The sequence below is a fragment of the Rhinolophus sinicus genome, linkage group LG04, assembly GCF_036562045.2.
Source record: "Rhinolophus sinicus isolate RSC01 linkage group LG04, ASM3656204v1, whole genome shotgun sequence".
Taxonomy (NCBI): domain Eukaryota; kingdom Metazoa; phylum Chordata; class Mammalia; order Chiroptera; family Rhinolophidae; genus Rhinolophus; species Rhinolophus sinicus.
Window position 1 is genome coordinate 76,862,117 of NC_133754.1, and position 24,516 is coordinate 76,886,632.

The 24,516-nt window shown below is 40.5% G+C and overlaps 1 protein-coding gene across 3 annotated transcripts in view; it reads left to right on the top strand.

The window, feature by feature from the left end:
- The window catches only part of ENPP6 (ectonucleotide pyrophosphatase/phosphodiesterase 6), a 169,043-nt gene that overhangs the window by 56,899 nt on the left and 87,628 nt on the right, over positions 1-24,516 (top strand). Inside the window, exon 1 of one of the 3 annotated variants that reach the window (XM_019736176.2) lies at positions 10,005-10,328. The exons of the other annotated variants lie outside the window; for them this stretch is intronic. Within the exon in view, the coding sequence (XP_019591735.2) occupies positions 10,088-10,328 (241 nt within the window). The 5' untranslated portion in view covers positions 10,005-10,087. Of the gene's footprint in view, positions 1-10,004; positions 10,329-24,516 lie in introns of those variants that run through there. 3 annotated transcript variants of the gene reach the window in all.

Consider the following 24,516-nt stretch of genomic DNA (forward strand, 5'->3'; position numbering starts at 1 on the left):
CTGCTGGGAGTGAAACTTTAAAAAGCAAACTTTGAGATCACCAGTTTGGTAAATGTGCTCATGGTGGGAACTGACTTTAGTGCTATGATCAGTTTGGCTTCTTCTCCTTTCAGGCTCCAGTCATTCTTTTCTTCTTGAGAAATTATTAATGCATTTTACAAATATTTTAAGGAAATCACTTAGTATTTTATTTGTTTCCAGCAAGCAGGTAAGTCTTGGTAATTTAGTTCATCGTATTTGTAAAAATGACATCGCCACCAGGCTCCTTAAAGGTTTTGTTTATTACATTTCTATAACTAAATTTAAAATAAAACCTCAGTTGCAAGCAGCCTACGCTGACTGGAATATATATTCTCTTTGATATGTATATGTAGCTCTTTTATAACATAAGACCAGAAAGTGCCGCACAAATTTTGCATAATGACATCATTGGGTGTTCAAAAATAGTTACTGTTAATAAAAGAATCACCGCTCCCCCCAAAAAAGTCACTGTTTTCAATAAGCTAAACTATCCCTGTGATTCGTATTTTCAAATTGCTTCAATCCATGGATCTCTGCATAGAATCAGCTCCCAATAACTGGATGTTTTGGGTCAACCCTTTGCAATTAGGGGAGAGCTTGGGTCAAACCAAGACCGAAGTCTGCTGACTGGATAAACTAGGTTTAGAGACTGTATTTGTAGGTGATCTGGGCCACTTGGGCTCCCCTTGAACCAGTGCCAGCAGACATATAATTAACATTCTTTACAATTTCTCAAGGAAGGAAACTGGAGATTGCTTTCTGACAACCCGTAGTGAGACCCTGGGCAGGAAAGTGGTACTTGGTGTGCCTTAGTGGTTGTTGGTGCAAAGGTCAGAGCCTCACTCAGACCCCCATATGAAACAGGGCGTTCATTAAAAGGATACTGCGAGTTAGAAATGGAGCTGGCCAGGATCCAAGGCAGAAGTAGGACTGGCTAAGCCCTCTTTATCACTTTTATGGACACACAATCTCCCCCACATGTATCTCGGCTTCTCTCCACCCATTTGTTTCTCTCTACCACCTTGATTCCTCTGCTTACTTATGGGTTCTGCTTCTCTATGGCTTCAGCGTGCATATATCTCTCACACTAATGTAAGTGCCATTTCTCAGAGGAGGGAAGCTGATGGTCATGCTCATGGTGTCCTATGAAGCCTGTCACAGGCTGTTGTTTCAGCTGCCCCTTGGGTCCACCAGCTGTGGGTAGGCCATACAACAAAATCAAGTGATGCAAGAATGGCTAACATATAGGCTGCTCTTCAGCAGGGGCCAGGGGCTGGGCAAAGCTACATAGAAGAGTATTAGAGGGGCGTGGCCTGTCCCAGGAGCAGACAAATGCCTATTGCTGAGATTTAAACTACTATATCCTGCAGAACAAAGGGAGTTACATAGTAATTATTTTCCAAATGAACATTTCATTCCTCCCTCATGCTGGTGTCTAGGCACCCTTACCTTCTACAGCTTCCCATGGCATTGGGCATTTCATTAGGATGTAGGGACAGCCTGTCCTTTCTAACTTTCTAACAATGCTCTACACAGACAAGGCCTCACTAAGACCTCTGGAGTAAGAGTGAAGTATACATATATCCTTAATACATTTAGAGTTTTTTCCCAAACGTAAAATTTATGCCCCATCCACAATTCTGGAATTCAAAAAGCTCTGAAAACTTCAAGATTTTGATAAATTACTTGGGGGAAAATCCTGATTCTACCTGGGTGGCATACACTTACCTTGATCAAATGTGAGGCTACTTGTGGTCTTTATTTATCCCGATTCATGTGAAGGTTTATTCAATTTTCTGTAGAAATAGTAACAGACTTATTGGGTCACACCTGTTGCAAGTGTTTAAGTAATAAACTCTATACATACCATGTTACCATTGCAAATAAAAAAAACACCTCAATTCTAAGACATAGCTGGCCCCAAGAGTTTCAAATAAGAGACTGTGTAACTGAATCATTAAAAGCTAGTAATAAATACATTACAGGCAAATGAACAATAAAAATGGGTGGAGTGGGAGGAGATGCAGAATAAATAAAGTTGAAATCTAAAAAAGCATCAATGTGGAAGATGATACCTACTCTAGAACCTGGCGTCACCTAACCTTTGTGTTCTCTCAGGCAAATTCCCGTCCTTATTTGACACTCAGCTTTCTCTTCTCCAAAATAAAGAGATTATGATTGGATTATTTCTACAATCTCTTCCATGTTTACAATTCTATAATTCTGTGATTCTAGTTTCTTTTTTCAAAGCAGTTCTTCCCATCTGGCAGCAACCAAGATGTGACAGTTCGTTGTCAAGGCATTTTTGGTTTACGTGCTACTGCATTTCCCCTTCATATTTCACATGGTTAACGTAAACTCAAAAATATTCCTTTGACTAACCACTTTTCAGTTTTCTTTAAAAAATGGGGTAGTTTCTCTTGGTTTTAAGTGAGTTTCTACATTCAACTTTTGTATAATTATTAAATAATCCATTTTATTATGTTGGTGCAAAAGTAATTGCGGTTTAAAATGTTAGAAATAATTGCAAAAACAGCAATTACTTTTGCACCAATGTAACACTTCCCTCTACATACATGATGATTTCTATTTATTCAGCAAAGACATAAAGAGAGAACATTAGGTCATTTGTACAAGCATACTTGAGCCAGGACTCAGAATTGCTCATTCTTGACAGATGTGCTGAGATCACTTCCCCAGTTCTATTTTGAAGATAAAGTTCCTTTGTTACCTTGAATCATGGTTTGAATTAGGTTAACTTTCCTCTTTTTTTTTTTTCTGATTTATATGATGAGGTGATTGCTTAAAGATGGCAATTGTCCTACAGTAACGATCTTGACAAATGGTACCACTCTGTCATCTAAGGCAGAACCTTGAGAGTCATGCAAGACCCTTCCCTCTCCCTTACCACCCACATGTTCGATTAATCACCAAGGCCTGCTGAGTTTTTAAAAGTTATAATATGTTTTTGATCTACAGAAAATCTGAGAGCATAATATAAACAACACCCATGTAGCAACCCTCAGGTTTGTGAAATTGTAGCATTTTGTCATATATATACACTTCAGGTTTTTGTTTTGTTTCTTTAGCAAATAAAACATTACAGACAAAGTTAAAAGCCCCAGCCTGCCTCTTTCTGATTCCATTCTTCTCTTTCCTCTCCAGAGGAAACCTCAATCCTGATTTTGGTGTTTATAATTCCCATGGTGTTTGTACTATTATTACATAGAGTACTGTGCTGCACGTTTTTATGTTAATATTTTATACTGCATGCATCCACCTATAACTTGTTTTTCTCACTCAACATGGTGCTTAAGATCTATTCAGGAAGTAGACATTTAAGCTTAGTTTATTCTTTTGAACAGCTATACAGTGTACCTGTAAATGAATATTGATGTCACTTACTCATACTCTTGTTGATGGACATTTAGATTGTTTCTAATTTTATTTTACCATTACAAACTGCTGCAATAAATCTCTGTATACCTATCTCCTTGTACAAGCAAATATATGAGAGCTTATGTAAGGAACAGTGGACTGTACATTAGTATCCACCCATTAATGTAGCACAATTCTGTCCTTTAAATGGGTACAAGTGTGTCAAGATTTTTATCTCCTGTACTGGTGGAGCAGGGTGATGGCGCTGAGCCATCAGGGCTCTGAGTTTCAGGACCCTCCTCCACTTAGCCAATGAGCAGCATCTACGATTTGTACAGTATCTACTAGATGTCGGGCACCATACGTGAAGGGGCTTGCTGTACCCAAATTTACTCATTCAATATTCATGATAACCCTGTGGTTTCTTGAGCATTTCCTTACTTTCTGGTTCTCCCTTTAATTTTAGCATTCATCAGTGGATGCTGCCTGTAACAGTTATTTCTATAGTGTTCTAATGGTGATTTTCTCTTTCCCCCTCTCAGTTCAATCAAGACAAATGAAAGATATTTAGGGTTTATTATATTTTATTTCACACAGGTTTTCTTTCCCCTAATTTCAAAATTGAATGAATTCTCCCAAAAGATAAGGCTATAAAAGAGACCTGGGTTTGAATTTCCATTTGACACTTCAGGCTATTTGATGTTCAGGCCTCGCTGAACCTTGATTTCCTTTGTATCACAGGTGTATAAATACCTACCTTACAAAATTATTGGGAGCTCTAAATGAATTATTGCATGTGAAGTTCTTAATATTATACCAGTGAAGATGAAGATAATCACTCTTGCTGCCACTAGCACTGTTATTGCCTCCACACACTTTCCACAGCCTGGTCTCTAAAATGCAAATCTGGTGATGATATGACCTTCTCAGGCTTGTCCGTTGCTGCCTGTCATTGTCAGCAGTGGTTCTCAAGCCTGGCTTTTGATCAGAATCATATGAGGAACCTGAAAAGAAATGTATTAACCCAGCCTTACGGACTGGAATTTTGGTGTTGGGTTCAGCCCTTATCTGTACTCTCTAGACAGGTGAGACCAGGGGTCCACCGCAGGAGACATGAGTCTGGGGCTCCCTCTGAAGGCTGGTAGTGGGTTCTCACTCAGTGATTGCTGAAAGTAATGAAGAGAGGATTCCTGCTCCCCACCGTGAAATAGCAAGCTGGTGCCAAAGCAGGAGATTTGGAATCAGACTAACAGTTTCTAGATATTCCACTTAGTATCTGTGTGATCCTGATTAGTCAGCTGCCTTTTATATAGGGAGTATGTTCTTGGAGACCTTTTTAATTTAAAATGTGCACAGATAATAATAACTACTTTCCTAGTAGGAACAAATAGAATGGTGTATGCATTTTCTTTAATGCGGACTTTTCATCTTTAATTCTGATACTTTGTAGAGTGCTCTCTCTTTTTTGCTTTGATATATCATATATATTATATATATGTTATATATATATATTATGATATATATATATATATATATGTATATATAGTGAAATGATTACTACAATAAGATTAGTTAACACCTCCATTACCTCAAATAATTACCATTATTTTGTGTGTGTGTGGTGATAATACTAAGGTCTACTCTTGGATATTCCAGTCAAGATGGTGGAGTAGGTAAACGTGCTTTCATCCTCTCACGACATCAAAATTACAACTAAACTACAGAACAACCATTATTGAGAATTGCCTGATCTAGCTGAACAGAAGCCCTGTAACTAAGGACACCCAGAAGAAGCCACCACAAAACTGGTAGGAGGGGCAGAGGTTTGGAACTGGCTGTGGTGGTCAAAAATCAGGAGGGATAGCTTAGCTGCCTTTTCATTTTGTTGATTGTTTCTTTTGCTGTACAGAAGCTTTTGAGTTTGATGCAGGCCACTTCTTTATTTTTGTTTTTGTTGTTTGGGCTTTTCTTGATATATATATATATATATATATATATATATATATATATATATATATATATATATATATATCATCACTAAGACCAATGTCAAGGAATTTTTCTCTATGTTTTCTTCTTGGAGTTTCATGGTTTTAGGTTTTAAATTTTAAGTCTTTGATTCATTTCTACTCAGTTTTTGTGAGTGGTGTAGGATAGTGGTCAGTTTCATTCTTTTGCCTGTAAAGATACAGTTTTCCCATCACCATTAATTGATGAGACTATCCTTTCTCCATTGACTATTCTTGACTCCCTTGTCAAATATTAGTTACTTGTATATGCGTGAGTTTATTTCTGGGCTCCTATTCTGTTCCATTTGTCTATGTGTCTGTACCAATACCACACTGTTTATAGATTACTTTAGCTTTGAAATAAAGATTCAAATCAGGAAGTGTGATGCCTCAGCTTTGTTCTTTCTCAGGATTGCTTTGGCTAGTCAGTCTTTTATGGCTTTATATGAATTTTAAGTTTTTTAAATTTCTGTGAAAAATGTCATTGGAATATTAATACAGATTGCATTGAATCTATAGATGACTTTGGGTAGTATGGACATTTTAACAATATTAATTCTTCCAATCCACGAAGATGGAATATCTTTCCATTTATTTGTATCTTCTTCAATTTCTTTCATCAATGTCTTATAATTTTCAGTCTACAGATGTTTTGCCTCCTTAGTTAAATTTATTCCTAAATATTTTATTATTTTTGATGGTATTATTAAATGGGATTTTTAAAATTTCTTTTCCAGATAATTTATTGTTAGTGTATATAAATGCACCTGGCTTTTGCAAGTTAATTTTGTATTCTGCAACTTTACTAAATTCATTTATTAGTTCTAATAGCTCTTTAAGCTTTTTTTTTTTTGGAGTCTTTAGGATTTTATATATATATATATATATATAGGATCATATCATTTGCATACAGAGAAAATTTTACTTTCCCTTTCTGATTTGGATGCTTTTTTTTTTTTGCCTTATTGCTCTGAATAGTACTATGCTTATAGGAGTGGTGAGAGCGGGCATCCTTGTCTTGATCTTAATGGGAAAGCTTTTAACTTTTCTTTTCTTTTTTTGAGCTTTTAACTTTTCATCATTATAATTTTAACTGTGGCTTTTATCATGTTGATATAGTTTACTTTTCTATTGGCTTTTTAGCTATGCCTCTTTGTGTTACTTTTTAGTGATTGCTCTTGGCCTTACAACATGCATCCTTATTACAATCTACTTAGAATTAACGTTTCATCACTTTACATTTTATTCTTTATATCTGACTTTTCCCATTTCATAAATAAAAAAAAGTCACAACAGTTTCATTCCATGTAAAAATCTTACCCCTATATTTTAAGTCACAGGTTTTATATCTTTTAATTCTTCATAAGTTATAAATTATAAATCCTGTCATAATATTATTATTTTTAATTTAAGCTTTTGGTGTTTTAAGGACATTAAGAAAAGAAAAAATATATAATCTTCTACATTTACCCACATATTTACCATTTCTGATACTGTTTAGCCTCTTCCTCTAGATCTTAATTTTCATCTTGTATTATTTCCCTTCAACCTGAAGGACATTCTTTAGTGTTTCTTGTAGTACAAGTATATTGGTGACTAATTCACTTAGCTTTCATTTATGTGAAAATGTCTTTACTTTATCTTAATTTTAGAAGAATGTTTTCCCAGATCTAGAACATATTCTGTAGCGTTCCAATCCTTTGAAATGCATTAAGATTCAAATTCCAAGGTCTGACCAGAGAGAAGGCAGATGGAACACTTGCCGTGGGCAGGGATTGGTGCAAGAACATTGAGGAGCTGAGACTACAGATTTCTAGGAAAGGTAATGGTTGACATCGGCCAACAAGGGCCAACATGGGCTGACCAAACTGGGATGGATTAACAAGATCATCAAGGGTTGATGTTGACCAATATAGGCTGACTTGGGTCACAACTTTTGAGTTTCATTGATTCTATAGCTGGAAATGACCCTAAAGCTTCCATCACTTTTCAGAGGAGAAAACAGAAGCATGGAAGGGCAGTTTTCTCAGAATCACACAATTGTATCATACCAGAATCCAGGCTCTGGAATCATGTCTTCTTTCTCCCAGGACTCTTTCCTTCTATCTCACATGCCTCTCCATGGACGCAAAGCACCAGAGTAAAGACAGATCTGGGCAGCACATTCTTGAGAACTCACGCGTATCCTGAGCAGGACCTGAAGCAGCTCTCAGGGCAAAGATGGTTCCAAGTTCTAAAGGGAATTTTTTATTTTTCTGTGTTATCTAGGTTAAATTCCTGTGGGCAATGACCTTATAGCATTGCCAACCTTTGAAAAATAAATGACAAGAAACACTCTTACGTATTAGGTGCTGATAACCACCCCCAACTGAGGACATCCAGATAACAGACAGACAAGGTCTTGGACCACAAGACTTTGGGCACTTAATATTAACCACATTTTCTGATCTACTGCCTTTCCTTGTTGCCTTTTAGCTTTTATGTCCAACCTTTTTTAGATCACAAGGTACAGACCAGGAGTCTGAGTATAAGCAATGCTGAGATTTCCTTGGTTTGAATTCCATCCCATATGTTTCTTTCATATGTTAGTATGTATATTAAAGATGCTTATTTACAATAATTTGGACCCAAAACTTTAGAGAAACTGCCTAAACATTATCCCAAAATGATATGATCTTCATAAAATAAAATAAGACACATCAGCTGTGCGCCGACCCAGACATATCACAGTACTACTTGTGGAGACTTGGGAACCTCTGGGGACCTGTGGACACTCTAATTTAGAGGGAGTTAGTTAAGGGCTGCCCTCCTCAGCAGCTGGATAGGGCACTCAGGGAACCAGCAGCAGAGGAAAGTGGATGCCCCTTGTATATTCATCTTTGAAATCTGGAGTGCTTAGCCTCTCCCCAAGTGAGCTCAGGGGCCCCCCTCAAGGCAAATCATATGGACTTGCACTGTTATGCCAGCTTCCTGGTCCAAAAGTCTTGGAACCTCTCGGGAACTGACAGCACGTCTACCTTTATCTGCTGCCTCCTTGGACCCTCACTAACTGCAGAAGGAAATTCTTCTTTCAGTGTGTGTGATCACTGCCAGGGCAGCCTGTAAGCTCCTCAGCACCTTTCACCTTTCTCCCCCCCACTTCCCTCTCTCCCTTCTTCCTTCCCTCCTTTCTTCCTTCCCTCTTCCATCCCCTTCCACTTTTTTCTCTTTAGAATGAAAGTAACATCCCACAACTCAAAGAAATATGAATAACATTGAGTGTTCAAACTAACAAACATTAAGAATAACCTCCCCTCTTTTTCTTAATTTTTTTAAGTGTGAAAAGCATTGCTTTTATTGGAGAAATAAAGTCTCATCCCTGTCTAAGTCAGCTGAGATGGGAATGGTGACTTGGCCGTTTGGCTGATGTGTTTACTCTGTGTAGCACAACTTAGAAAGTGACCGGTGGTGTCATGTAAGGGTTTGACTGTAAATACAATAGAAGAAAAGAAGAAGAGAAGGCACAGGCAGAGGGCAGAGGTGGAAGAAATAGTTTAGAACTGATCAAGATCAGAGTGCTTGGTGTCCAGCTGCCTTCAGTCCGGGTAAAGCTTTGTCCTGAGCCTTGCATGTTTCACCAGGATCCAAGTGACATTATAATGTTAATAATAGCTAGCATTGTTAAGCACTTGCCATGGGCATGCACATTTTATAAGCCTTTATATTTAATTTTCTGCCACATGAGAAACCCACCCTTAGTGCTCAGTCTTGTCGCCCACCTGTGCCTGCTGTACTTCCGTGACTTCCTGGTCAGGCTCCGATTTCCTCCTCTGCGTAGTCCTTCTTGTCATGAAGCCTGCATGGTTATTTCCAGGTCTGCTTTCTCCATCGCAAACTGTACAGATCTCTATCTCATTGCCCTTCTGGGGCAATGCTGCCTCAGACCAATCTGTCAGTCATGACCGCTGCTGTCCATCTCTGGGACTTGCTCTGGGGCTGTACAGCTCTGCTGAGAACTATCTCCTCGACCGATGAGTTTGGACACCAGCAACATGAAAAGTAAAACAATAAACCCTGTATATAGATGCATATGAAAAACTAAGTGGCTGAGACACATAAAGTATTTGTTTGTAAATGCTATGGTGATAGAAATATTGTTGAAAAGTTCACAAGTATGCCCACTAAGTTTCATTGTCTCCTGTCGGCATACTGAGTTAAGAGGTTTGCGTTCCTAAATTGTCAGTGAAAAACTCAGTGAAAGAGTTTAAATCGAGCAAAGACGTGGGATAACAGCAAATTAAAAGATTGCCCTTTCCTTGGCTCCTCCCTTTGGTGAGCCCAACTGCAACGTTAGTATTGACTTCTGTCATCTTCTAAAATGCCACCTCTCTGTGGGTGATTGTATTTCTGGAACATTCACCCAAAATAATAAGGTTGCACTCTCTCCCCTGGTGTTAATTCTGGGTTGTTTAGAAAACCAGCTTCTCCAAAGGAGTCAGTCCCTTGACTTTCTAGTAAAGGGTGAGCATAGATGTTTTTAAAAGGGGGTGCTGTACCTTTAAATTCTGAAAGTGAACTTGGCTCAGGAAGGCCAGCAGTCAAGGTCCAGCCCCTAGAAGAGAGAATAGCTGCAGATTCTCCATCCTCAGTCTTTGCAAGGGGACGGCTGTGCCAGCCAGCCCAGGCAGGCTCCTGGCAGCATGGCAGTGAAGCTCGGGGCCCTCCTGCTGGTCCTTGCACTCAGCCTGGCGCAGCCAGCCTCGGCCCGCCGGAAGCTCCTGTTGTTTCTGCTGGATGGTTTTCGCTCAGACTACATCAGTGATGAGGCCCTGGAGTCCTTGCCTGGTTTCAAAGAAATCGTGAGCAGGGGAGTAAAAGTGGATTACTTGACCCCAGACTTCCCCAGTCTCTCTTATCCCAATTACTACACCCTAATGACTGGTGAGTACCTTGTCCTCTTCTGGGTGGGGAAGGTGGGCTGGAGTCCAACAGGGGACAGTTAGCGCCTGGCATTGAAGTCGTATTTAAATGTTCAGGTTTCCCTGGTCCTTTGGGACACCAAAGACAGACAAGACGTCTGTGTTTTTGGCCGAGATTTGTTTTTTCATGGTTGTGTTGTTTTCCAAAAGTTATCCCAAGGACCTGCTTTGGATTCTTGGTGTGGAGAACAGAGAGCTACATGAATAGATGATTTCCAGAGGAGTCGCTTCTTTTAGAAATAAAAATTCTAGCTAATTCCGTATCTTCTAAGTTCAAGTTTAAAAAGTCAACAGGTCTTCATGTGTCTGTACTAAATTCCTTCTGTGCCTTTCCTCTGCAGTTATCTGTCATACTGCAGCTATTTTGGCTTGTTTATCAATGTGCTATACAAAAGTCACACGAGGGATTTCCGGATTACGTGGAGGGAGTTTTTCGGTCATATCCTGAAGGATTACTTAGCAATGCTACTTGCCCCTTCTTTTGCCTTTTGGAGCCAGGTAATATATTATAACATGGAGGAGAAAAAAAATTGTTGTGTAGTTCAGATTCCCATTTTTAACTTCTAGCATCCTTTAACACAAAACAAAATATTAAAGCCAGCTAACCCAGACTATACTAGGTTTGGGAAAGCTGGATTTTGCCTAAAGGTAGCCCTCATCTGGGATTGCCGGAATGCCAATGTGAGTCCATGAACTTGCTCCTCTGTCTGTAATAGAACGTACGTACTTTCTGCTCACACAGTCAGATTCCCGGCTTCCAGTTGGTTTTTCAGCTAACCTTTGTCAGGGCCAGCAAGGCACTCTCAGAAAGAATTTAGCAAGCTGTCCAGGGAAGCTGTTAAGAATGCACTGTTATTGCTGCTTATGCTGGGCTTAGCCATGTGCTCTGAGCACAGGGAAAACTGTATAAATTATGTTAACAGGAAGGGGATGAGAACTCTTGTATCTCATTATGGATCTCTACAGAATGGCAAAGCCATAGGAGTCTGGAAAGATAATTGATATCTCTGACTTCATGCATGTGTACATAAAAATGCCGTAAAATTAAAGGGGAAAGATACTTTGGAGAATTAGAAATGAAGGCATAGAGAAAACACAAAATCCAGACTGAGCACAATCCAAGAATGTATTTGCTTTTTTTTTTTTTTTTTATTTCCCCCAACAGACAAACAAGCAGCGTCTCTAAGATAAAGAGGATGAACAAAAATCCTCTGGTTCTCACTTGGCACGCTTCTCCCTTTGCAGGGAAGCAGTTTGCAGGCTGCTGGGTCACACATAGATGTTATTGTGTGTCACAGCCTGACTTCAGTTCTGTCCAGGGAGTTTCACACACACAGACCACCCCCACTCCAGTTGTCTTCCAGAGCCTTGCTGGGAGACCCAATTCATAAACTGCCACGTGCAGTTTTCCCGATCTCAGTGGAAAATGAACAAAATCCATTTTAGAAAGTCAGACTCCAGTGAGTAAAAAAGGACCATTACAATCTCCACAGAGAAACCAAGCCAGTGACAAGGTCTTTTGTTGGTCAGACCCACATTCCTGATATTGGCACAAGGAATAATATTCACCAAGCCTCAGTCACGCAAAGACATGCCTTCTGTTCAGAAATGGGTGTTTTCATTTGTCCTTTCCATGGTGGGACAGTATACTCCCATGAGTGTTTGTCAAAACTCTCACCTTTACTTTCAAACTGAGTATATCCTCTCCATACATGTTATGCCTATATTTTATTTATTTATTTATTGGATTTTTATTAAAAATACAGCTGCCATACAACATTATATCAGTTTCAGGTGTTCACCATAGTTGTGCAACGTTTATATACCCAAAGAAGTGATCACCATGAGTCTAGCAAACCATCTGACACTGTACTATGCTTTCATAATATTATTGATTATATTCCCCATGCTGTACATTGCATCCCCGTGACTTACTTGTTTTATACCTGGAAATTTGGGCCAGTTATTCCCCCTTCAACTTTTCCCTCCTTTTAAAAATTTTAAATTACAGTTAACATTCAATATTACTTTGTATTAATTTCAGGTTTATAGCATAGTGGTTAGACATTTGTATGATTTAAGAAGTGAAACCCCTGCCTAGTCTAGTACTCACCTGACACTATGCATCGTTATTACCATATTATTGACTACATTCCCTATGCTTTACTTTACATCCCCATGACTACCAATTTGTACTTCTTAATCCCTTTACCTTTTGCACCCTGCCCCCTAACCCCCTTACTATCTATCACCCCAATAAATCTAGTACCCGTCTGACACCATACATAGTTATTATAATATTATTGACTATATTCGTTGTGCTACACCCTACACCCCCATGACTACTGTGTAAAAACCTATTTGTACTTCTTAATCCCTTCCCCTTTTTATCCACCTCCTCAAACCTCCTCCCATCTGGCAACAATCAAAATGTTCTTTGTATCTATGAGTGTGTTTCTGTTTTGTTTGTTTGTTTGTTTATTTTGTTCTTTAGATTCCACATGTAAGTGAAATCACATTGCATCTGTCTTTCTCTGCTTGACATACTCCACTCAGCATAATACCTTCCAGGTCCGTTCATACCACGCAGATGGTGAGAACCCATTCCCTTTTATGGCCAAACAATATTCCGTTGTATATATGTACCACCTCTTCTTTATCCATTCATCCATTTATGGACACCGAGGTTGCCTCCACATCTTGGCGACTGTAAACAATGCTGCAATGAACATATGGATGCACATGTCCCTTTGAAGTAGCATTTTGGGTTTCTTCAGATAAATACCCAGAAGTGGCATTATTGGGTCCTTCATTGTCTTTTGTTATAGCCTTTGTTTTAAAGTCTATTTTCTCTTGTATAGCATTGCTATCCCAGCCTTTTCTGTTTTTTTCATCTCCATTTTCATGAAATATTTTTTTCCATCCCTTTACTTTCAGTCTGTGTGTCTTTCCATCTGAAGTGAGTCTCTTGTAGGCAGCATATGAAGGGTATTCTTTTCTTATTCATTCAGCCACCTTTGTTTTTGATCTGAGCATTTAATTCATTTACATTGAAAGTAATTGTTGATAGATATGTATTTATTGCCATTTTATTATTCATGGTTTTGAACTTTTTTTTTCATCTTAAAGTAATTCCTCTAACATTCCTTGTCATACTGGTTTGGTGGTGATGAACTCCTTTAGCTTTTTCTTGTTTGCTCTTTATCTGTCCTTTGATTTTAAATGATAACCTTGCTGGGTAGAGTAGTCTGGGTTGTAGGCCCTTGGTTTTCATCATTTTGAATATTTCCTGCCAATCCCTTCTGACCTGCAAAGTTTCTGTTGAGAAATCAGCTGACAGTCTTACAGGAGCTCCCTTATATTCTAGTTGCCTTTCTCTTGCTGCTTTTAGGGTTCTCTCTTTGTCTTTAAATTTTGCCAATTTAATTATAGTGTGTCTTGGTGTGGGCCTGTTTGGGTTCATCCTGTTTGGGACTCTCTGAGTTTCCTGGGCTTGTATGTATATTTCCTTCACCAGGTGAGGAAAGTTTTCAGCCATTATTTCTTTAAATAGGCTCTCAATACCTTGCTTTCCCCCTTCTCCTTCTGGTACCCTTATCATGCGAATGTTGTTATACTTGATGTTGTCCCAGAAGTTTTTAAAATTACCCTCACTTTGTTTTGTTTTTTTAAGGAGGGCGCAGCTCACTCTGACCCATGAGGGGATGGAACCAGCAACCTTGGTGTTATTAGCACCATGCTCTAACCAACTGAGCCAAACGGTCACCCCTCTTACCCTCATTTTTTTATTCCTTTTTACTTTGGCTGTTCCAATTGGGTGTTTTCTGCTACCTTGCCTTCCAAATTGCTGATTTGATCCTCTGCTTCATCTAGTCTGCTGGTGATTCCTTCTAGTGCATTTTTCATTTCAGTTATTGTATTCTTCGCTTCTGATTGGTTCTTTTTTATGGTTTCTTCATCATTTTTTATGCTTGCTATCTCTTTGTTGAAATTTTCACCAAGTTCCTTAAGCATCCTTGTAACCATTATTTTGAACTCTGTATCTGGTAGTTTGCTTGCCTCCATGTCGTTTAGTTCTTTTTCTAGATTTTTCTCCTGTTCTTTCATTTGGGATGTATTTCTTTGTTTCCTCATTTTGGCTGCCTTCTGTGTTTGTTTCTATGTATTAGGTAGAACTGCTACATCTTCCAGTTTTGCCAGGTGGCCTTATGTAGTAGGCGCCCTGTGGAGCCCAATAGCATAGTCTCCCTGGTGACCTGCACTGGGTGCTCAAGGAATGTCCCTTGTGTGGGTTGTGTGTGTCCTCCTGTTATATTTGAGCCTTGATTGTCAGTGGGTGGGACTGACCTTCAAGCTGACTGGCTGTAGGGTTTGGCCATGTCCACAGCTTATGAGCTGCTGTGCAGGAGGCTTAGCCCACTGAGTGGGATTCACCCCAATGGGCTCTGGTGCCCTTTGAGACTACCCTTTGAGTGTACCACCTGTGGGGCTAATTGGGTGGTGCTCTGATGTGGTCAGAAGCCAACCTTCAAGTATGTTGGTTCTGGGGCCTCTTGGGAAAGACTCTGCTGCAAGCTCAGGTAAGCTACTTCCTATGACCAGGTGGGGGCTACCTGGTAGAAGCTACAAAGTAGTGCATGGTTGGTCGCTGCCTGTGCTGGACATGGAGGTATGTGGAAGAGACCACGCTATGAACCAAAAACAGCTGCCACCAGTACCAGTTCTGGGGTAGCTCCGCCAAAAGCCAGGACACTCTGCGGTCTGCTGCCAGCTGTTGGCTCCCATAAGGTTCAGCCACTGATAAAGCCTCCTGCAGTATGGAGTTGGGTGTGGCGGGGTCTCAGTGAGTCACCAGGGTACCCTGTTTCCCCAAAAATAAGATCTAGCCAGACAATCAGCTCTAATGTGTCTTTTGGAGCAAGAATTAATATAAGACCCGGTATTATATTATATTATATTAATTATATTATATTATATTATATTATATTATATTATATTATATTACCCAGTCTTATATTATAGTAAAATAAGACTAGGTCTTATATTAAGTTTTGCTCCAAAAGACGCATTAGAGTTGATTGTCCAGCTAGGTCTTATTTTTGGGGAAACACGGTAGATTGAGTGGAGCTCACCAGACCAATTCAGATTCAGATTTGACTTGTGGGGGAAAGGCTCAACACAGGAAAGATGGTGCCTGCCTGCTGGCTGCACAGAAGAAGGATCCCACACAGGGAAAATGAAGCCACACACCTCAGTCTGCCCCTCGTATGTCACCAACACCTCCTGAGACACTGTGCCTCTGCCGGAGCCCAGGGTGTGTGCCTAGGAGTGTGAGAGTCTGTGTGGGGGCTCTTTAAGAGGACATCTGGGTTTCCTGCAGACTGCTTTATATCCTTAGTTATTAAACTTCTGTTCAGCTAGACTTCAGGTGGTTCTTGAGGTTGATTGTCCTATAATTTAGTTGTAATTTTGATGTGTTCACGGGATGAGGCAAGCACAACGTTTATCTACTCCAACTTGGATCCTCCCCATGCCTGTATATTTTTAGACGGTAAAATGTATTATCCAACTTGAAAGTCTTAAGTTGACTTTTCCCCTTTTATAGAAGCAATATTGTGCACAATATTGCAATATGTCAAGCAAGGCTCATGTTTATGTGCACGTATCTTTGGGTATGATTTGTCTTGCACCTATTGAGTGAATGTGAAGGCTTGGAGCAAGATTGCAGGCTGGGAGATGCCAGGCCATGAAGCTGGTATCACCGTCACTGTTTTGAAACTGATTCAGGGCTAAGTTGAGACAATTTTTCCCAATATCCATGCTATTTTTTCTACCTGATCTTGAAAAATTCCTCTTTTTTTTTAAAAAAAGGAAGAATATAACCATTGAAAATTGTACTTAAACATATGGTTTGAACATCTGAGCATTTTACAAGCCAACCAAAGAATAATACTAGATCCTTTTGGTACTTAAAAAATACGATGTTTTACAGTTCCTCAGAAGTCATAAGTGAGACTATGATCTCACTTCATTACATGAATTGTTGCCCAAAAGACATAAAGCCTGAGGTTTTCTTCCCTTTAAGTAAAGAGGAAGGATAAGTTATTGGAAAGAACCCTAGCCTTGGAGCTGGAAGACCTTGGTTGAGTCCTTGCAGGGTCAGGATGACACTGGAAGACTTGGGGCAAGTTATTGCACTGCCCTATACTCCAGTTTTCTTAGCTTCTGGGTCCTAGGAAACCAGGATCTCATATGCTGCCAGATGCAGACCATGAAAATAAGCAATGCACAGTTAATTAGAAAGAGTTAGGACCTGAGCCACATAAGATACCTACATATAAGAAATTAAGAAAATGACAAACTCCTAGGGAGGAGAATTTTGTGGAAAGCCACATGGATGGTGATAGAAAATGAACAATCACAGGATTTGTAAGGAACCTTGGAAATCATCTAGCTCAGACCCTGACATGAAGCCACGGTTCATTTTTTCTCCTGAAAAAATGAACTGGTTTTATTTTCTTCTTCAAAATATATTTGCATCAGGACAAATGTGAACAAAAGTTCCAACAATCATCAAGAAGATCCATCAAACTATCGATTGCTGAGGACAATAGAATCTTAAAACAGGGTCTTTCACCCAGGGAGCCTACATTCAAGTTGAGGATGAGAGACACATCAGATACCTACTAATACTCTATAATGAATGACAAGGGCTGAATTTGTCCCTACAAAAATCTGTGTGTTGAAGTCCCAACCCCCAGTACCTCAAAAATTAACCTTATTTAAAGACATGGTCTTTGAGGTAATTAAGTTAAAATGAGGTGGTTAGAAAGGGGCCCTCATCCAATATGACTGATATTCTTTTAAGAAGAGGAGGAGACACCAGGAATGAGTGTGCACAGAGAAAAGGCCATAGGAGGACACAGTGAGAAGGACACTGCCATCTACAAGCCAAGTAGAGAGGTCTCACCAGATACAAACCTGCCAATACTTTGATCTTAGACTTCTGGCTTCAAGAACTGTGAAAGATAAATTTCTGTTGTTTGGCCATGCAGTCTGGGGGACTTTTTAATGGCAGCCCTAGCAAACTAATACACAAAGGACCAATGGGTAATTTCTTAATATGCTACAGAAGATCAGAGAATAGGAGAATGTTCTTCCAGTTTGAGTAGTATGTGAAAGCATTTTGAAGGGGTGGGCTCTGAGTTGGGATAAAAAGCCACAAGACTGGTATATATGGTTACATCTTACTTTATGCATAAATTGTCTTTCTGAAGACCTACGTATAGATTGACTTATTTTGATTAAAACACAACCCCAGTGTAACTGCTACTGGGATGCTTTCTGTTTTAGTCTCTCTTACTGTAGATCTTTTTGTAAGGTTTTTCTGTCTTTGAGTTAAACCCATATTTGATTTAAGTAAAGTTCAACATAAAATCCATGGAAGAAAGGCAGTGATTTTCGTCCAGCTCATGGGTAACAGGAAACACTGGGTATGTTTTGAAGCAGCATCACAGCATCGTTTTGCCAAGGCCAATGGCAATTTTTGTTTATAATTCTTGAAAATTTCTTTATTATGAAAGTATAGTTGACATACAATATTACATTAGTTTCAGGTATACAACATAGTGATTCTACATTTGTATACCTTATTATGTGATCACCACAATAAGTTTATTAACCGTCTATCACCATGCAAAGTTATTGTGATATAATTGACGGTATTCCCTGTGCTGTACACTATACCCCGTGACTTATTTATTTTTTAACTAGAAGTTTGTGCCTCTTATTTCCCCTCACCTTTCTCACCCATCCCTTCACTCCCACCCCCCTGGGAACCATTAGCTTGTTCTCTGTATCTATGAGTCTCTCTCTTTTGTTTTGTTTGTTCATTTGTTTTGTTTTTTTATATTCCACATATAAGTGAAATCATATATTTGTCTTTTTCTGTCTGACTTATATCATGTAGCATAATACCCTTTAAGTCCACCCATGTTGTCACAAATGGTAAGAGTTCATCCTTTTTTATGGCTATATGAGTAATATTCCGTTGTGTATATCTACTACATCTTGTTTAGCCATTCATCTACTGATGGACAGTCTGATTAAGCATTTGGGGAAAGTGGCCCAGAAATGTCCTGAGTACAGGGAAGCCAGTCTAATCTTCACTGAACATAATCCACCAACAGACGGACACCTGGTGACCTGAGTTAGCTATGCAGTATGTTGTCATTATTTCAACATCTAGAAATTAGTAAGTAAAGTGAAGGGAGGTTGGATGCTTTACTCCAGATACTGAAGAATGTCAGTAGCAGGCCTGAGATTGGAAGGTAGGCATCAAAGGTGCAGTTCTCACACAGCAGGGCCCTGACCCAAGTTCTGGAGTGCCCAGGAAGTTGTGCATGTGACCTCAGACCTAGGGACAGAGATCTCCCCAAGACAGTCCAGGAGGCAGCAAGAACCTGAATAAAGGTGCTTTATTAATCCTCTACTGGAATCAAAGCAAAACCAAGAATACTAACTGATTAGGACTAATATTTGTGCCAACATATTTCCTATTGCAGTCCTAGAAATTACACGTGAAACAAATTCTTCCTAGATATCAAGGACCCAACATTCTGGAGTAAGAGATTACAGGGTAAGGTATGCTTTCCCCTACTTTCAAGAAAATAGCTGATTTAAATTAAAACCAGCTGTCACTTGAACCAAAGGAAATCAATGCAACAAGTACTGAGAAATTATGTTTTGAAAAAAGTCCACATCCTCAGCCTTCTGGAGAATTCAGGTTTCACTTGGAGGGCTGCCCGTGGACCTCTGCACGCCCACAGTACAAGCAGCAGAGACATGGCCTCCAGGGCTCCCTCTCCTCTCCTTGCCCCAAGGTCAGCCTTTGCACAGGTACCTTTGCCCCCGCGTGTTAGCTTCCTGACATTTAGATACTTCCTTTGGTACATTGTATCCTTTGGTACGTTATATCTGGTGTGCCCTGTATGTCTCCTCCCATTCTCTCTTGTGCAAAAGCCAATCATGCTTTTGTTTTCACCAGTGACCTCCTACTGGTCAACGGTCAGTCCTCAGGTTTTGATTTGCGTGCCCAGGAATCGCATTTGGCACAGCCCGTGGACCTCCTTCCTGACAGCTTACTCGGGTTCCAGGACGGTCCTTTCTTGGTTTCTTCTTATTTCACTGTCTACTCCTTGGTCCCTTCTATTGGTTTCTCCACATCTTTCTCATCTTTATTTCTTTGAATTGGCTGTACTTTCAGGATGGATCTCAAAGCTTCTACTTCTCCTACCTTCACCCCCAGCATGCTGACCAGAGCCAGCACCCTCTATTGCCTAGTTTCCTAACAGCTCCTGCTCCCCTCTCTGCCTTACAGTTTATCTCCATATACGAGGTCTGACAATTATGTTTGAGAACTCACCCTAGAAAAAGTGCTACACACCTCACTGCTGAATATCATGATGGTCACATTCGAAGCACTCTCCTGGGGAAGCTATGGACTGATGCCAGTGCCTAGTCCACCCTTCAAAGCAATTTTGGAACTCTTTCTGGAATGGCCATCAGAGCTGTCATCGCATTACCCTTGATGTCCTGAATGTCATCAAAATGTCTTACTTTCAATAGTTCCTTTATCTTTGGGTAAAGAAAGAAGTCATTGGGGGCCAGATCAGGTGAGTAGGGAGGGTGTTCCAATACAGTTATTTGTTTATTATCTAAAAACTCCCTCACAGACAGTGCCGTGTGAGCTGGTGCATTGTCATGATGTAAGAGCTCCTTCAGGACCATTTATGCACACACCTTTCTCATGCCAAGATTTTCAGTTAAGATTTTCCTAACTGTTTCTCTATCAATGTGTACTTGGTCTGCTATGCTTCTCACAGTCAGCTGACGATTTTGACACACAATTTGATGAATTTTTGCAATGTTTTTGTCAGTGTGAGCACACGGTGGCAAGTTTGTGAACTTAATTGTCAGACCTCATGTGAACCAGAGTAGTCCTTTTAAAACACATGTCTGATCATGTTGCTCCTCTGTTCAAACTCTCCAGTAGATTATGCTTTGACTCCAGGTAAAATCTAAAGTCCTCACAGAACTTCTCCTACAGGTCACCTTTCCCCTTCCTGACCTCATTCCCGATCACTATTCCCCCTGTTTCCTTTCCTGTTCCAGGCATATGGCCACCTCAGGATGTTTGAACTTACTTTTCCTTCTGGCTGGGATGCTTTTCCCCAGAAAGACCCGAGGTTTGCTCCCCTGCTTTTCTCAGATCTCTTTCCCATTGTCACTGTAGTGGATATGCTTTGCCTCGCTACCCTAGGATCCCACCCCACTCCATCATTCTCTGTTCTCTCACTCTCCTTATTTTTCATCATAGCACTGATTTGATTATTCTGTCTTCTTTAAACAAAATGTATTATAAAGAGGAAGCATTATAATAATGATTAAAACATTCAGAGTTTCAAGGAACTTGATTATTATTTTGGTTTTAGATACTCCTAAACTAATAAGGAGGAGAAAAAACTGAAATGATGCTTTGTTTTATTTAAGCAAGTAACAGCCATTTAAGTGAACTGGTCACCTTTTATGTCTAGTAATCTTCTATATCTCAAAACGTGTCTATCAGTTTTGTTTTAAGTTTTGACTATAAAGTTGGAGGCAGCAAGAGGGTTGAAAGGAGAGTCTCCCATGAGGAGGGGGCTGTGCCAAGTAAGGGATCAAAGGCCTGGAGTGTTGGAAGTTTAACTAGGACACTAGTTGTCAGCATAGCCTGAGAGAAAGCTTAATTCTAGCCAAGATTGCTGAAGCCAAGAAAGCTGAGTGGACAGCAAAGCACGAACAAGGCAAATGGTTCTCACAAACAACTGTAAGAGGACAGAGAAGGCCAAGTTTTGTGTGGTCCTGACTGTCAGACCCAGGGATGGGTCTGGCAACCTGAAGGGCTGCCAGGGGTATACTGTGTTTTTAGCCTCCATCTCAGATTGCTTAAGTGGCCAGGCTGGCAACACAGGCAGCCTTAGATATTTGAAAACATGGCATGGTGTTATGGGCTGAACTGTGCCCTCCTCCTCCAAATCTATAAGTTGAAGTCCTAACTCCCATTCTCTTAGAATGTGACTATATTTAGAGATAGGGGTCTTTCAAAATGTAATTAAATTGAAATGAGGTCATTAGGGTGGGCCTGGGCCCAAATTCAATATGACTGATGCCCTTATAAGAAGGAAGGGTAGATTAGGACATAAATGGGCACAGAGGGTAGACCTTGTGACGACAGAGGGAGAAGACAGCCATCTACAAGCCAAGGAGAGAGGCTTTAGAAAAGACCAATCCTGTTAGCACTTTGATTTCAAACTTCTAGCCTCTAAAATGGTGAAAAATTTCTGTTGTTTTAGCTACCTGGTCTGTGGTACTTGGTTATGACAACTTTTGGAAACTAATACAGACAGGATGGTGACATTAGACTGCCAGTCAAAGAATGAAGGTGATTTTTTTTTCTTTTTTTTTTGGGGGGGGGGACCACTTCCACCCCCAAACCTAATTGCTGAGGATTTCTGGTGGCTTCTGCCCTGAAATTGAGGTGGTCATGGTGTATTGTTGGCATTCAAATTGCCACAAACTGAATGGCTTAAAACAACAGAAATTATTCTTTTACATTCTGGAAGCTAGTAATCTGAATCAAGGTCTGGAAAGGGCCATGCTCTTTAGGAGAGAGCCTGTTTCATGCCTTCTCTTAGCTTCTTTGGTATCTTAGCAATCCTTGGTATTCCTTGGTCTACAGATAGAGGGTTGCATCACTCCAGTCTGTGCCTCTTTTGTCACATGGCATTCTTCCTGTGTGTCTCTATATATGTCTCTTCTCTTGTTATAAGGACACTAGTCTTATTAGATTAGAGCCCATCCTAATGACCTCATCTTAATTTGATTACATCTGCGAAGACCTTGTTTCCAAATAAGGTCACACTTACAGATACTGAGGGGTAGAACTTTAAGCCATCTTTTTTTTTTTTTTTTTTAAAGATTTTATTGGGGAAGGGGAACAGGACTTTATTGGGGAACAGTGTGTACTTCCAGGCCTTTTTTCCAAGTCAAGTTGTTGTCCTTTCAATCTTAGTTGTGGAGGGTGCGGTTCAGCTTCAAGTTGTTGTCCTTTCAGTCTTAGTTGTGGACGGCGCAGCTCAGCTCCAGGTCCAGTTGCCATTGCTAGTTGCAGGGGGCACAGCCCACCATCCCTTGCGGGAGTCGAAACTGGCAACCTTTTGGTTGAGAGGACACACTCCAACCAACTGAGCCATCTGGGAGCTCAGCGGTAGCTCAGCTCAAGGTGCCATGTTCAATCGTAGTTGCAGGGGGCGGAGCCCACCATCCCTTGCGGGACTCAAGGAGTTGAACCAGCAACCTTGTGGTTGAGAGCCCACTGGCACATGTGGGAATCGAACCGGCAGCCTTCGGAGTTAGGAGCATGGAGCTCTAACCTCCTGAGCCACCGGGCCGGCCCCCTTAAGCTATCTTTTTGGGGAACACAATTCAACCCATAATATGTGGTACAGTGGCGAGAGCTATGGATTTGCTATGGAAGACCTAATTTCATATATTCTGTTACTTTTTAACTTGCAGAATTGGAACGACTTCTTTTCAGTTTTAATATTATTTGTCAGTGGAATGGAGAAAATAAAGTTACCCAATAGGCTTGTTGTGAGGCCAGACTTTGTTAAACTTTGTGTAAAGCCAACATTATAAAAACTGTACATGTTACACATTTTATCAGTAAGAGTAAGCTAAATTATGTTGCAGTAACAAGCTATATCAGAGGCTCACAACAACTAAGATTTATTTCTCACTCATATATATGGACTTTAAAGATGAACTCAGCCCATTTCCTCTTCATTCTGAGATGCAGGCTGAAAAAGCAACTTGTAAATGAGACATATTCCTCATGTGGCAAAGGGAAAATAGTAGAACAATGTGATAATGCTTAAAACTTCTGCTCAGAGGAGTCACAAGTCACATCTACTTACATTATATTGGCCAAAGCAAATCCTATTGCCAAGCTTGATGTCAATTAATCTGGGATGTATAATCCTCCCCACACTGGATGCAGAAATTATCTTTAACATTAATGCAATGTGTCACAGACACTCAATGAGTACCAGTTGCATTTTATAAGAAAATTTTGGGTCTTAATGAAAACGAATGGCTTAGAGATAAGTGTCTACAACTCAGGGGAGGGATCTATTATTGGGAGTTATAGTGGTCTTCAACATTTCCATGAGAAGATGGATCTGGAACTGAACATTGAAAGATGAGTAGGACGTCATAAAAATGGTGGCATGAGGAGAGCCTTTTGAAATCTCCCCTGGAATTTACAACAAATTGAACAACTATAACTCCACAAAGGACTCCCTGCACAGCAGGCAGACAAGACTAAGAGGCCCACTACTGAAATCACCTAAAGGTGGGCAAATTGTGTGAGCATAGGGAGGAGGGAAGGGAGAAGTGCAGAGATGGGGCCCTGCGGGCGCAGGCCACAGACCCAGCTTGGTGCTCTGAGTTCGCTGCATCCCGGAACTACTGCAGCTGTGAGAAAGGAAAGAACTCGGACTGCTAGGGCTCTGTTTATGGCCTCTGAGGGGACAGCATATAATATGGCTGAACCCAACGCTCATGGCAGAGACCTCAGAGCAAAGACTGGTGGAAGAAGGCTGAAAATGGTGGTTTAAGCCCTCACTGCCAAGCAGAGAACGGAGCCTTAGGCACTGAGACTAGCCACCACCTGCTGACCCTCCCAGAGCTCGCCTCACCCCCACCTGTCCAGTGCTAGAAGCGAAACAGTAGCAGTGTCAGATCAAAAGAACAGAATATTTGCAATTCTGAGAACTGTGGTCCACAGACATGGACTCGCAGCCCAAATAGTTCCAGCAAAGGGAGCCGGACTGGCTGTGGTGGTGGTTGCCGCCATTGCTCTGGGTCACCTCTCATAATCCATCCTGCCCTGTCCCGACCTCTCTGGGTGGATCCCTGCAGGAGTAAACAGAGGTGCTAAAACACACAGGCTCTGAATCTGGTGCAGGAAGAGCTTTGGAAGCTCTCCACATCCTCCCACAGAGGATGTGCCCTATAACCCAGGTGGATTGTTCACAGATGAGAAGCCC